At 37.6% G+C, this 15,178-nt stretch overlaps 1 protein-coding gene across 1 annotated transcript; it reads right to left on the bottom strand.

Moving 5' to 3' along the window:
- Positions 1-2,612: 2,612 nt before the first annotated feature.
- LOC148015968 (uncharacterized) lies at positions 2,613-5,332 on the bottom strand. The gene is made up of 2 exons (XM_087664079.1): positions 3,504-5,332; positions 2,613-2,922 (listed from the first exon to the last, which is right to left on the bottom strand). The coding sequence occupies exon 1, from the start codon at positions 5,235-5,237 to the stop codon at positions 4,611-4,613; it is 627 nt and encodes a 208-aa protein (XP_087520205.1). The 5' UTR covers positions 5,238-5,332; the 3' UTR covers positions 2,613-2,922; positions 3,504-4,610.
- Positions 5,333-15,178: the final 9,846 nt, after the last annotated feature.

The raw sequence follows: 15,178 nt of genomic DNA, 5'->3' as shown, positions 1-15,178 counted from the left end.
TTTTTAAATTTTTTTAAATAGAAGTTCCGTTACGGAGGCTTTGCTCTTATTGGTCTAGAGCACTCTCTCTCCACATCCTAAAAGGCATTTTCAAGACCTCAAAACTCCCCTAATGATATTACAAAAAGGAAGAATATGACAATGTTTGACCAAATAGATGCATATTAAAAGATTAAAAACTTGCAAATCACTATTGGGCTAAAGCAATAAATACTGCATGGCCCTTGATGAATAGGTCACCTATTGCAAATCACTATTGGGATGAAGCAGGCAACACTACATCCTACTTGATGAATAGGTCACATATTGAAGTATTAACATGTATTTTACACCATATGAAGTCTTCTATGGATCCAAACATCAGATATCTCATGTCAAAGTATTTGGGTGCTTAGCTTTTGCTCATATTCTTGAGGAGCAAAGGAAGAAACTTGATGAAAAGTTTAGAAAGTACAAGCTATAGAGTCTTGATCTATCTTACATATAATTTTTTCTTCTGTCCTTGTATCCCATCCTTCATCAACAAATTGTATGGCATGATCATATGTTAGTCTCTTCACTGAAAGCATGGTTTTTATTATTCTTATCTCCATATTAGAGAATAAATCAATAAATATATTAATAGACGTAAACAAAGTAACTTTGCTTAACCTACTTGAGATATTAGATTTTAATGCTTTCTAGATCTCAGAAAATATCTTACATCTATAGCCCTCACTAGTAGCTGGACTTGGCAAAGGCCACTCAAAGCTTGAAAAATCTAGCAAAGGAATGAGATTTATTGATCCCTATTGGCAATGCCACATAGGAATAACATAAGAATGGTCATAAAAGAAAATTCCATTCTCTGCAAGCTCTATCTTATTTCTGCCTCTATACATTTCTTCTCAAATTGAACCATGTATAACATCAATAACATCAATAATAGACTCCACTGGTTGCCATTCCTCAAGATTAGAAGGATAGACATCTACAAGACAAACAGAGATTATAATGGAAAAACCTAAACCATGTTTAAAAAAGGAAAAACTTTAAGAATCAAATTATTACAATTTGATTCATGCATTGGAAGCTTTGAAGATCTAGGTTCCAAACACAGCTCTCTATGCATGAACATATGTTGCACTAGTACCTCTTTGATGCTATTCTTATTTGCTCCAAGCTTAAAATCTCGGATTCCGCCCTTCCAAGCAGAGATAAACGAGCTCTCATGTCTTTGTCTTTTTCCACGTTTTGCTTGTTGCATGGTGATCCAACTACCTTTGCTAATGATAGTAGGAATCCATCTTCCATCAGTTTGGAATGAGTTAAACACTGATATGGATGTGATTTGGAAGCTTGGACGCCATGTTGAAGGTCAAATTTATGTATCCATGGTAGAAGAGGAAAAGAGAGAGAGAGAAAGAGAGAGAGAGAGAGAGAAAGGACTAGGCTACCATAACGGAGGGAAAAACAATAGAGGAATAAAAAAATTGAGGGAAAAAACTGAGCACCATGCATTTCACTAATTTGAATTTCGATTACATCAATCATTATCATTAATCTAGATATATTATTAAATAAAAGTAGCAGAGACTCTATGCCATTAATGCAAAAGATATCATAATCACGAATATAAGAGACAAAATAGATAATAAAAATATAATTTCGTAATATTATTATATTTATATGTTTTTGTAAAATGATTTTTTAAATTTTTTTAAATAGAAGTTCCGTTACGGAGGCTTTGCTCTTATTGGTCTAGAGCACTCTCTCTCCACATCCTAAAAGGCATTTTCAAGACCTCAAAACTCCCCTAATGATATTACAAAAAGGAAGAATATGACAATGTTTGACCAAATAGATGCATATTAAAAGATTAAAAACTTGCAAATCACTATTGGGCTAAAGCAATAAATACTGCATGGCCCTTGATGAATAGGTCACCTATTGCAAATCACTATTGGGATGAAGCAGGCAACACTACATCCTACTTGATGAATAGGTCACATATTGAAGTATTAACATGTATTTTACACCATATGAAGTCTTCTATGGATCCAAACATCAGATATCTCATGTCAAAGTATTTGGGTGCTTAGCTTTTGCTCATATTCTTGAGGAGCAAAGGAAGAAACTTGATGAAAAGTTTAGAAAGTGTGTTTATTGGATATAGTGATGTAAGTAAAGATTAAATGCTTAATGATTCAATAAATAAGGAATCTTTTGTATCAAGGGATGTGATGAGAATGCAAGCTAGAAAGTGGCTCAGTTCTTAGATATGGACACATGCTCTTTTGTATCAAGGGATGTAGTATTTGATGAGAATGCAAGCTAGAAAGTGGCTCAGTTCTTAGATATGGACACATGCTCTTCCACATCCCTCAAAGTGCAAGTACCAATAGCCATGGAAGAAGATCCTATTGAAGAATTGGAGGAAGTAGATAAAGAGCATCAAATAGTCTTAAGGAGTTCTACAATATAGAGAAGAACACCCCAAAGATTTAACATATTAAAGAGGTAAAGTCATAGTTTGAGCAATGCAATCTTACTCGCCTCACCTCAATTTTACTTACAGCTGCACGAAATTCCACTCATCATTTTCATGCAAAAAACAAAGCACATAACTTGGAGACAACATAGAGCATAGAATGGGTAATTTGTGCCTTCGATCTATATAAAAATATTGCATGTTTTTGTATGCAAAGTGTGGTAGTCCAAGCAGTGACAGCTATGGAAACCACAATTCCTAAATCGATCTCACAGTATTGATTCATACTGCTACCGACAAATTATTGAATCAACAATCTCAGAGAACCAGACACCTCCATGGTATTTGGACTGCTGGAAACCCTTCTTCTGAGAATGTAAAACCATGCAAACTGGGGCAATTAAAATCCACCCAGCATGATGGCCATATGAGATGCATGTCCCAAAAAACAGCTGCATACGAATACAATTGAACATTATCTTCTGAATCAAATTCATGCAACATCAGAATTTTTAGAAAGAGCCATTGATGTTGGGACATTGATCCAACGACAATTAACTAAATTCGTCAATGCATAGATTGAAATCACAGAGCATGTGTTATAGGTAGAGATGAAATGTGCAATTCAGATGCAAAATTTGCACAAACAATCGTGCTTGATCCACTCGCTCAGCCAGTTTGAAGGCAGCCTTGCTCCTTCATGCGATGAGGAAGCGCATGCTAGGTTTCATTGTGTGATTCAACCCTGAACCCCACCCCTCTTCTCTGTGTGTGTGTGCGCGCGCGAATGTGCAGGGAAACAACATGCAGCAAAAAAAAAAGTAATCTTCCTTCTACTAATCATGATAGAGCATTGTTTAGATGGAGCGCATGAGGCTTGTACGCAAGTCTGATTCGGGAAAGGAAAGGAGACAAATGCAAATCTTACTACAGATGCACGAACTGATTTAGCAGGACCACAACAACAATGAACAGATGGACAACACACACCTTGATCAGAGAAAAGACTGAGAAAAGATGGACGCGCACAGACCTGACGACCAAAGGATTTGCAAGCTTTATAGCACAAGCTCCTGCCACCGTTTGCTGTTGCACATGGGATTCAAGAATCATCAACGAGGATTCGAGGCTGCCATTACTGAGGCTCAGCGCCGTCCAGAATCTACCTGCACGACGAATTGGCGCATGGGGGCGTTTTCACCTATGTAGGTAAAACCCTGATGCACTATGGTGAAGGAGTAAAAAGTTGTGTGCTGACCAATAGGAAATGGGAACTAGCTGGTTAGCACGGCTAGTTCCTGCAAGCAAAGCCGCTTTCTTGGGAATTTCAGCGGGGGTCCATTTTCCCCGACCACCCCAATCCTCCCTCCGACGAAAATTTTTCATTCGCCTTTGTTAACCTTGTTGACGCAGGTGTAACGCGGTTCTTACTACCTTGTGAATCCTTACTACTTTGTGAAACCCCGTGAATGTATTCTCAGGTTGTGATGAATAAGACTTTATAACATTTAAAATCCCCTAAATGTTCACCTCCCTTCATACAGAGATGAAGTTTCTATGGTGGAGTAGAGCTGCACCCTTTGCATTCAATGCTCCAAAAATCTTTCGTTCGCCTGACAAACGACACCCAGTTTTTGAAAACTTTTGCTCTGTGAGGTATCGTGGCTGCCTTGAGGGATTCATGGCAAACAGCTCACTGAGCCATGTACGAAGCAAGCTCTTCTCAATCCAAAAAGAAAGCATCACATCTGAGAATTTTACAATGCTGAGCTCATCTCCATAGAAATGTTATGTAGAATATAATCCTCATATTTTCGCATAAAAAGATGATCTGACACAGAGGCTTAACTATAGAAGAATGAATGAATTCCTCCAGGAACGGTGATGGTAATAAACAATTGACATCAGACACTTTCGAACGTGTTATCAATGTAAAAGAACAGTTACTGAGGGTAATTTGTTAGCGCCTACTCTCGACAAGAATGAATGAAATTTCCAAGAACAGTGATGGTAATCAACATCAGGCTTTCGATTGTGTAATCAATGTAGAAGAAGGATAGTTACTGAGTGTGATTTCTTAACGCCTAATCTAGAAAAGAATAAATGAAATTTCCAAGCAACGTGATGATGATGACAGAGATCAGACCCTGTCCATGGTGACATCAAGGGCGAGCGGCTGGCGGACTTTCCTTCTCTGCCACAAGGAAGGCCGTGCAGCAGCAAAGGCTGGGGTGCGGAGGACGAGGAGGTGATCAGGCGTGGGAACGGGGGTGTAAAGCCTGGCGTGGGATTGGCTGTGCTGCCAGCACCCGTCATCGAAGTTCAGAGAATAGCTGAGGGGATCGTAGCGGAAAGAAAGGGTGCGTTCACGAGAGGCCATCTTAGCCGCGGCCCGGAGCCTCCTGACGAGGCGTTGCCACGCGGGAGGGGGCCTGTAGTAGCAGCCGCTCAAGCGACCGCCATTAACGTATTCTTCTTCTTGGACCTTCCTCTTCTTTAACCTCCTCCTGGATGGAAGAATCTCCTCCCACCAGCTAAGGGACAGCCATGACGAGAGCACCTTGCAGCAGGCATATATCTTCTTTCTTCCTTCTCGCGCCGCGGCCACGGCTTCTTGCTCACTGCTTCTGCTGCCGAGGAAGAAGAAGTCCGAGTCGTCGGACGGATGACGATGATCAGCCTCATGATGATCCTGCAAGAAGCAACCTACGAAGATGGAGCATGGCCTGTGCCTCTTCAACGACGGCCTGCCGGTCAGCGGCTCCATGACGGAACGCGAGACGATGGCGAGGGATGAAGTCAGTCCGCCATAGCCCGGCTAAGGAGCACAAACAAAGAGTACTTGCTACAGCTGGAGATACATTGATACGTATCCGTTTGCATAGATATGTATATAAATTTAAATATATAGAGGCCATCCATTTAGGCCGGCAAACTAGCCGTTCCCTCCAGATATAGCGGCGCTTTGGATGCCTATATCTGGCGCTTTGGATGGCCCCCCCTCTTTTTGCTGCCCAAGCCCAAGCCCAAGCCCATCACCTTTGCCTGCCTAGACCACAGGGGGTGTAAGGCCACTTACACACTGGGCGCAAACGCCCATGCACCCTCAAAACTGCAAGAGCCTAATGCCACATGGTAAAATTTATTAGTTCTGTGTTTTAATGGTTGCCCCCCAAGTCTAGGGAGGCAATATCCCCCACCTAAAATACACCATCCACGCCCAAGATAGACATCACAAAGGATTCTCACAAACTACACTTGCATTTAGTGAATTGACCACATGGGGTGTAAGGCCACTTACACATTGGGCACAAACGCCCATGCACCCTCAAAACTCCAGGAGCCTAATGCCACATGGTAAAATTTTATTAGTTTTGTGTTTTAATGGTTGCCCCCCAAGTCTGGGCGGGCAATATCCCCCACCTAAGGTACACCATCCATGCCCAAGGTAGACAAGACAAAGGATTCTCACAAACTACATTTGCATTTAGTGAATATTAAACTCATGCTAGTGCTATAGAAACCCTTGGACAAACCACTACCCCTCACGCGTGCAGATGGCTGTTTTGTTATGTAAGTATATCATGCTCGGTTCCTAAAATTTTGAAGATGGGCGAACAATGAGCTCTCTCTAAATTGATAAACAATTAATTATTATTCATTAAATTTTAATAATTACCTCCCATCAATCATCACACTCCCCCCCCCCCCCAAAAAAAAAAAGGATTCATCACATAAGGAACTTCTCCTCGTGACACAAATTTAACACCCCCTTTCCTCACGTGTGAAATATCTCATTTGGAGACTCCTCTTCTTCTTTCTCTCCTCATCATCATAATCTACTCCCTTCTCTCATCCCAACACCTTGCTTTGACCATAAATGGTTGAAATACCCCCTCCTCTCAAGCATCACTCATTTGGCAGCTCACTCCATCGCTATTAACTATCAAATCCCCATGAGCTCATCAAGCTTCTCTTTTCCCCCTCTCTACTCCTAAAAATAACTCCCCATGGGAGGAATAAAGCAATGTAGACATATCAAAAGACTACTACAATCATTGAGAGTAAGAGCAAGTAAGGGAAAAATATGAGCAAAGAGAGAGCGAGAGAGTGATAGTGCGGAGTGCAAAAGAAATGCTCCAAGGCAAAGTCAACTCACCATTAGCAAGGCATATTATGCAAATCCTTCTCTCTTATCTCTATCCCTTTAGTCCTTTTCATCATGCATCCTTGAAAAATACCTAATGTGGCAGGATCTCCAAACGCAAGAGGACTCCCAAATGCAACAAGACCCTCAAACATGGTGAGGCCATCATCAACCCTCAATGATATGAATACCAATAGGAATGTTTCAAATACTGATTAGGTGTTCATTCTATTTCCCTTTTATAAAATTATAGTTAAACTATGAGAAAGAAAAGAATGAGTTTTTCCTTTAGCAAAAAAAGAATGTATACTTTTAAAATCACTTTAGGCTATTATATTTCAGCTTGCTTACAAGGCATTAGAATAAGAAAATCGGTAGAAACATCAACAAATTGTAAAGTAGGAAATTGTGAATAAAAGTAGATAAATATTGTTTTGATCGTGTAAATGTAGAATGTTACAAATAGAGTGGATAATAATACCTTTAAAAACTAACTAGGATCATATGGTATTGTAGTAGGAGAAAATCATTGCATAGGTTAGCTAAATCATAATGCAAAAAGTAATTAGATATGAAACTTTAAATATATTGATATTAAGTTAGCATACAATAAGTAAATAAAGAGATGATCCTTTGTTTCATCAAAATAGGATAGAGAAAAGTACAATAAGTGAAAATATAGATGCCCAAACTCTATTTAAGGTGATATCAATGTAGGAATATACACGTAATTTGAATAAGCAATATTAGTGTGATGAAAGGATACAAGTTCTTAGATTAGTCATCTAAGTTCAAAAGTTTAGAACAATAATATATGTATACTTCATTCTTCTAAGAAATAAGCAATCAAAAGGAAATAAGGAACTAGTTCAACCAAAAGAGAGTAATTAACCCCAAGGATTGAGATCCTAAAAGAATCTAGTAAACAAGGTTGTTACTAATGCTAGTAAAATATAGTATCCTAATATTCACTCACACATTTGAAATTAGCAGAAACAAGAAATTAATAGGAATACGATTCTAATTCTCAAACATACTAAGAAAATACTAATGATTCCTCATCATTATAAAGGATAGACTCAAATTCCTAGGGTTGCCACCTTATAAATCGCAATTTAAGAAATAAGTAGATGATATAAGTACAACGATCATGCTAGATACAATTGCAAGAACAAACCTTACTTAATAATCAAAGAGCTTAAATAATGTGACAAAGTACTTTAAGATAGCACCTAAATATTAGACTTATGCTAAATAGGTTCCAAACAACAAAAATTAGGGTGTCAATCAATGTAATAGGAAACTTGTAGGCCTTACTATCAAGTAGAAACTTAGCATGTACTAGAAAAAATCCTTCAAGTGTCGATTAAAGACATTTGAAGACACCTAAACCTACAAAACCCTAACCTCTGTCCTAGAGAGACAAATCCATCAATGAACTACTTATAAGATAGAAATGTCAAGGGGAATGCAGGAATAAGAAAATAACATGAAGTTAAACCAATGCATGAAAATTGAGGCATGGGACATTGCAGTTTAGCCTAGGAGAGACTTAAGTCTAAGATGGATGTTTAAATGAATTATTTTTTAAATTAGATACAAACAATGACTTTCATGATTAGTTGCAAAGTTAGCATCAATTTGAAAAATAATGATTATACTTTTATACTTGAAAAGGATTCTAAAATAACTCCATGTCTTGGATGCCATATAGATTTGATTAGCAGTGTGCCTTCCCAAGGGAAAAGTTGGGGCTCTTACACAGGAGCTAGACTATGAGATGTTAACCATCATCTAGGTATGAAAGGTTCCCCCTTACAATGGCATGAGAACCAAGGGGCTATGGTCCATTTTGGTATACTTGCGTGGTTGGGTCCTACAGCATGGTAAAAATCTATATGAGTATAATGCAACAAGCATCGAGAGCCCAAAACTATGGATAGGATGATTGCCTCCTAGCAAGGTGGATCTTTTGTATTTATGGCCTTATATGCAGAAACTACACTATAAATAGTATGAAAATTATTTTGTAATTATGGCCTTATAGGTAGAAATTACACTATAAATATTATGAAAATTGTTTTGGAAATAAACTATTTACTTGTATTCATATACATGCTTCCAAAGAAGCTGTGAAAAAAATCCTATGCTGAAAGGATAATCAATGAAATTGTTTCCATGTGTAAAATAATGTCTATACTATGCTATGTTTAAAAAAATACAAATACTATGTTTGTGCGTGGAAAGTAGGCAAGTGCATTTTCCTAGAGGAAAAAAATCGATAGTAGTGTTGTGGACCTGACAAATCTGGTGCCTTCCAACATATGGAAAATAGGACCAAGGTTGGAACATTGACTTCCTGGGGTAAGGTCTTAGATCTCGACTAAGTGCCCTAGGATTTTGCCCTGTGGATAGAGGGGTTGAGTCTAACTCCCCCCTCATCCCTCACTCTCTTTAAACCAAGTGTGGTGATTAGTCTCCCTTTAGCCACAATTGATTACGACATGATCAACTTGGTTGAATGCTAGAATGTTGTTAGAGACTCTTAGGTTTATAGGTTCCCTTAGGTCAATTGTCATGGGTTGAGACCAAGGTGCTTCATTGTGAGGTATACCTAGAAGTCCCATGAAAGCAACCGCTTGAAGATACAAGTGATAAAAAATAATAAAATTAAGGAACAAATTTTGATACGCTGAAACAAAAGGCAAACCTAGTCAAGAAAATTAAGAAACACAACAAGGAAGAAAAAATAATGCTAGATTTTGTGGAGAATTGGTTCATCTAAGTTGAGAAGAAGTTAATGTCCTAAAAAGGAAGACTTTTCTTCTTCTTGATTACAATAGTTCATGAGTTATTTCTTGTGGTCTATTAGGTCAAATCCTAGTGCAATTTCACCCTAAGGGAGGAGATATTTTGCACAATGGAGCTAAAATTTACTCCTTTGACGACCTTCCAATATACCCAAGTTTGTGCATGGTCTAACTACCTAGGGTGGGGATTTATGCGTACTTATTACTTTATCCATGTTGATTTGACAGAGTTGACATAGAATATGAACTTTGGAGGATGTATTGGATAGAAAGGCTTAGCTTGTGTGACTCTTCATATTCAATAAAAGTGACACAAATCCTATGGCACACAAAGATGGAAAGATGATGACCCTAAACCAATGGGTCTATCGATAGGTTACAAGAGTCATTCAGCCCAACCATGTATCCATAACCTATCATTCAAGTGCAAATAACTATGAGGTTGAGGATCTCCCAAACTTGCCTAGCGAATACCTAGGGCTAGATACTACAAGCGATTCTCTTACTTTTTTAACTATACTAGTATGCTTGCTTCATGACTAATATAATGTATTTGCCTAGAGTATCTCTTATGCTATGATGCTATGTAAAACTTTTTTGAGTCCACATGGAAACTCCACATAAACTTGTATACATCCTATAGCGCAAATAGTAATGTAAAGACACTACTCTTTTTTTGTGAAAAGTCTTGCTAGATCGGTAGTACAAAACTTCCCTGTTTCATTATTCATGATGTCAATAGTATAACACAAAAACATTTGGATTAAATCTATCAACTACCAGAAAAACAATGTGAGAATAATATGGATTGTGATATTGCTAGTTGATGAATTATAACTATAAAGATCCAAACTTGCAAATATAGTTAGATACCTCCATCTACTGTTGCTAGTCTGACAGAAGAAAATGAGAGGAAGTCCCTACTAAAATAGGTTGAACCCCTTAAATTTAATGGAGAAGGACTAAACATAGAAACCAATAACAAATCCTAGATTAAGTAGATGGAATACTATTTTTTTGTTGGAGAAACTAGTACGGCTAATCAAGTGATGATTGAATGCCTCAACATTAGGAGAAATATGAACTCTCTTTTTTGCCCCTTGAGTGAATAAACAAATATATGCCTAGCCAATGAGAGAGCTGGGATTCCAAATTCATGTAACATGAATCTTCTAGCCATATCTTGGCCCAAATCTTCCCTCAACATTAAAATAAGGGGAAATGTGGGAAATACAATGTTGTCACTTCCTAGAAGGTTGTGACTCGAATTTTCATTTTCTTATTTTCTTATGTTTGACTTTTCAATTCTCATCTTTTCAGTTTCCCCCTCTTTCTTAAGTAAAACTCAAGTTTAACGTATCTCTTTCCCCGCTTATTCTTTTCTGACGAAATTTTATAGCCTCATTATTGCTTGCCCTATCTATAACCCTGTGAAATTTCATTTCCTCTACACAAACACAGAAGTGAGTTTCACATGTTTTATGAGAGTAGAGGTTGTTCTACCAAAGCCCTAAGATTTTCTTCACAAAACTTTACAGGTATATTGTTCTCTTCCATAGATGTTCTATGGTAAAGTTTTATCTTGTTTGAACAAAACCTATGCAAGTTATGTGCATTCTCTGACATGTAATTTCTTTTGTTTTGGTACTCTAAGAGTCTCTTACACTCAAGAACAATGATCTTTTGAACACTAAACTTGTTCTTTAACATCTTAGGGTTTCTATGTAAACAAAGTTACATGTATGTTGTCTTGTTTTTTTGCTACTCCATAGTTAAATTTTATCTCGTTGGGATAAAATGTCAGCAAGTTATATGCATACTAAGCTTTCCTTTGTTTTTTTACTCCAAGAATCTCTGAGGGTGGAGAACAATGATTTTTTAAAAACTCAACTTCTTCAACATCTTTGGGCTTCTTTGTAAAGAGAACCACAGGTATATTATCATTTTTTTCTATTGCTCTATGGTTAAGTTTCAACTCATTTGGACAAAGCCTATGTAAGTTATATGTATGCTTTGATCCGAGATTTCTTTTGTTTTTGTACTCTAGGAATTTGTTAGTGAAGGAACAATGGTCTTGTTACAAGTCAACTTCTTGTTCAAAATCTCTGGGCTTCTTTGTGAAAAGAATTACAGGTACAATGTTTTTAAAATAAACTGCTCCATTTAAATTTCATTTCATTTGGAGAGAACATTTGCAAATTATACACATACTGATAGGTAACTTTTCTATTTGATTATTATAGATGTCTTCACGGAGGAAAAACATCAGTAACATACTTGTAGTGGAGGTCTTCAATAGGAAAGATAGTGGTAGTAATTGGATTTGTGATAAGTACTATAAGTTGGATTGGATTTTGATGCACCCAAGTACTTGAGGAAGTTTCAAGGTTAGGTGTAAGGATGTTGCAAACCCCAGCAAACATTGGAAAGGTAGAATTTTAGAGTTCAAAAAAGTGTTTAATGGAACAAGTACAATAACAGAAGTGTTGATCCAACATGTTTATACACACAAACAAATCCTTGTAATGACGAGAACTACATTGCAAATTATGAATAAAATAGTAAAATTTTAAATTTTAGCATTGTTTATTATTTTGCATCAAAGTTGTTTTTAAAAATCTTTGTAGTGTTCTAATTCAATCTTGTTTTACTAACAACTCTATATCCATCAACTTTGCATGAATGGTAGAATGTGGAATGTTTGAGCAGCAAGATTCATGTTTGGCATGAAGACATAGGTTTTTTGATCTATGATAATAACTCTACAAGCCAACTTGCAACTAAAAATATATATTTTTATAATTCATTGTATGTAGAAGAAAGCCATAGATTGCAACATGTCCCATTGCCACCACTATCTAGTGGTGAATGGTTGATTGGTAGCTTATAGTTATCAGGAGCATGTAAGTCCAAGATAAAATTTGACATCAATAGTGCTATGAAACCCACCACATGCTCCAAAGATGTGCATCTTAGTTGGTTTATTCCATTCTCATTGTTTGCACATTTGTTTGGTTCATATAATGTTTTAAAGAAAACAAAGATTACTTATCAATGCAAGTGTCCATCTGAGGAATGGATGAGTCAGCTATTGGGTGAGTCTTAGCAAGTCAAAATAACACATTTTGATGAGACGATTGAGTGCAGGGTCAACAAATCAGATCTCACATTCAGGTAATCTTTTTTACTACTTCGCATGCCTTGATTTAATTGACATATGTCTTGCTTAGATGAATTGTTGTGTTAGTCGCATTTACTTACCGTTATTTTTATTTTTATTATAGATACTTCATCACTAAATAAACTCTGGGCATTCGTTTTCGATATAGAAATGGCAAATTTTGCAAGGGGAGTGGATTGGCTTGGATCAAGATACCCGAGATGAGACACATACAGATCTCATAGATGTGGTTATCTTGTGGAATGGTCATAATCCTTTTGTGGTTAGCGTAGAGAGTCATTGGCCCATTTCTTTTATGAGACAAGAAATCCAATTAATGTCAAATGAGCCTCTTTGCAACTTCTATTTCAAGTTATATAATAGAAAAGTTAGGATTCATAGTGAGCAATCCATGACATGTAAATAATGTGCTTCTCCACATATCCTTGAGATAGTGGAATCCTTGTAATTTTTTAAATAAAGAATGAACACATTTTTCTTTAAAACTTTTGAGTACTTTCAATTTTGATAATCTTAGTTTACTGTGATCCAAGCATACGATAATACATAATGTAGTTAGTCAATGTGCTGGTTAAAATCATAATTAAATTGCAAGCTAGAGTTCTATAATCTATGGAATATTATCCTTGCATAATGATATATTGTAGCTAATCTCTTCTACTCATTTCTTAAATTTAAATACTAAATTGGATCCAAAGGGATTTTGAAGGTATTTTAGATTTATTTTTTGAAAATTTTTATATATTTTTTCTAATTTTTGACTTGAATATACTCAATTATCCAAGCATATTCAAGGATATAATAATGTAGAATGAAGCGTCTGTCTGTATGAGTAATTTTAACGGTGACTTTAAAGTATTGAAATAAAGAAATTAAGGTAAGAGTTTTAATTTGAAACTTTAGAGTTAAAAATTTTATAAGAACCTTTATTTAAAACCCTAGATACATAAAAGCTATAACTCCAAACTCATTTTCACTTTCATTATGTACTTCCCTACACTTGTTCTCTCCTTCCTTCTCTCTTTGTGTGCCATGGCTACCACTCCCACCTTTGCCGCATGGATTAGCTCCACACGCTACACACACATAGGAGACCATATATAACCTAAGTTTTGCATGACCTTGAGTCTAGAGATATTACTTTCCACCATAGACCCTAGCTCTAGTATAGCAGCATCATTTAGTCATGCAGCAAACCCTCTCACTTACTCTATTGCGGACTCTACTCTCAGGTGGGTCCCATAGAGTTCTTGTATAGTTTACGTGCCGGATTGAGCCATGCAAAGGTGATAAATGGAGCCTTGGTGCATGGGGCAGCATCTCTACGCGAGAGGAGTGCCCACCTCATCCTAGGACCACACCATGATGGATCTTATCGAGCGTGATGTAACATTTGCCATATATGTTTTGTGCATTGAGGTGTAAGAGGACAGTGAGGAAAAGACATTGACACACCCTCTTGGCCATAGCTAGAGTACTTCAAGAGGGAGCCTGAGGAGATTGCACTTGATCCAAGTATAGAGGCAGCACAGAGCTTAGCCATTGTGCACCCACCTCCCTGCCCCTGAGGAGACGTCGACAAGCGATGAGCCACCCCTCATTTCTCTCCATGTTGTCACCATTGAGGGGGTGGAATATCTACTCATGTAGGATGTATTAGAAATTTTGGAGCTAAGAGAAGAAGAACTATATTGTATCATGGTGCGTGATGCACTTGATGATTTTATAGATTTTGATATACATGATGCCCCAACACGTGGCTCGATATGATGGCACAAGCGTCGATGACATGTTTGCCATTGTGAGCATCTAAGAGTAGATTAAGGATGTGGCACCACCGTATGAGATCTTAGATGAGGAGTTTGAGTGGTTGCAAGAAAGCCTTTTTGGTCCTAGACCCAACTACATAGTACCTTCCCAAGAGAGAGATGAGGGTGGCCCAACTGCAGGAGCAGACCTGGATGCTCCATTACAGCAGTAGATAGAAGATGCAAAGAAGGTAATGTTCTCAGATTCACGCGCAACTTCACCAGTAGGGCCTCTAGGGTATCAGGACCCTTGAAGTAAATTTTTATCAAGATCGAGTCCCCACCAGAGCAGCCTTGGTCGGAGGCTTGCGCGTGGGGACCTAAATCTGCATTGTGTCTCTAGGGACCCGATCCCAACAAAAATTTACTCCAAGGGTCTCGATGCCTTAGAGGCCCTACTGGTAAAGTTGTGCTTGAATCCGATGTATATATCTTTAGCACACTCCATGCATAGTGAGTCTAACACAGTGAGTCTAACATTGAACTTGTGTGATATAGGACATTGTCTATATACATGCATTTTCATCTAGGCAAGGTGGCCGATCTGGTAGCCAAGGAAGGGTGCAGGACTTGGCATTGAAGGAGTACATCGGCAAGCTTGTGAGAGATATTATTGTATTTCATAAGTCATGCTCTCCGACTTTTACTAAGAACTTCCTGAAGTTGAGGGCACTAATGAAGACTGGGCCCTTCAAGATCATCTCGACCAACTCTAGCTTGGAAAAAGTAGTGTTACTTTGACATTCAAAGCTACTCTACTTA

The sequence above is a fragment of the Lygodium microphyllum genome, chromosome 23 (genome assembly GCF_053477565.2).
Source record: "Lygodium microphyllum isolate KBCC chromosome 23, Lygodium_microphyllum_v1.1.10, whole genome shotgun sequence".
In the NCBI taxonomy this organism is placed as follows: domain Eukaryota; kingdom Viridiplantae; phylum Streptophyta; class Polypodiopsida; order Schizaeales; family Lygodiaceae; genus Lygodium; species Lygodium microphyllum.
Note: the sequence above shows the minus strand (reverse complement) of the source record. Positions and strands in the feature narration are given on the sequence as shown.

What these genes read in the sequence shown, in the direction of transcription:
- LOC148015968 (XM_087664079.1), bottom strand. Translation starts at nt 5,237, where the DNA reads ATGGAGCCGCTGACCGGCAGGCCGTCGTTGAAGAGGCACAGGCCATGC.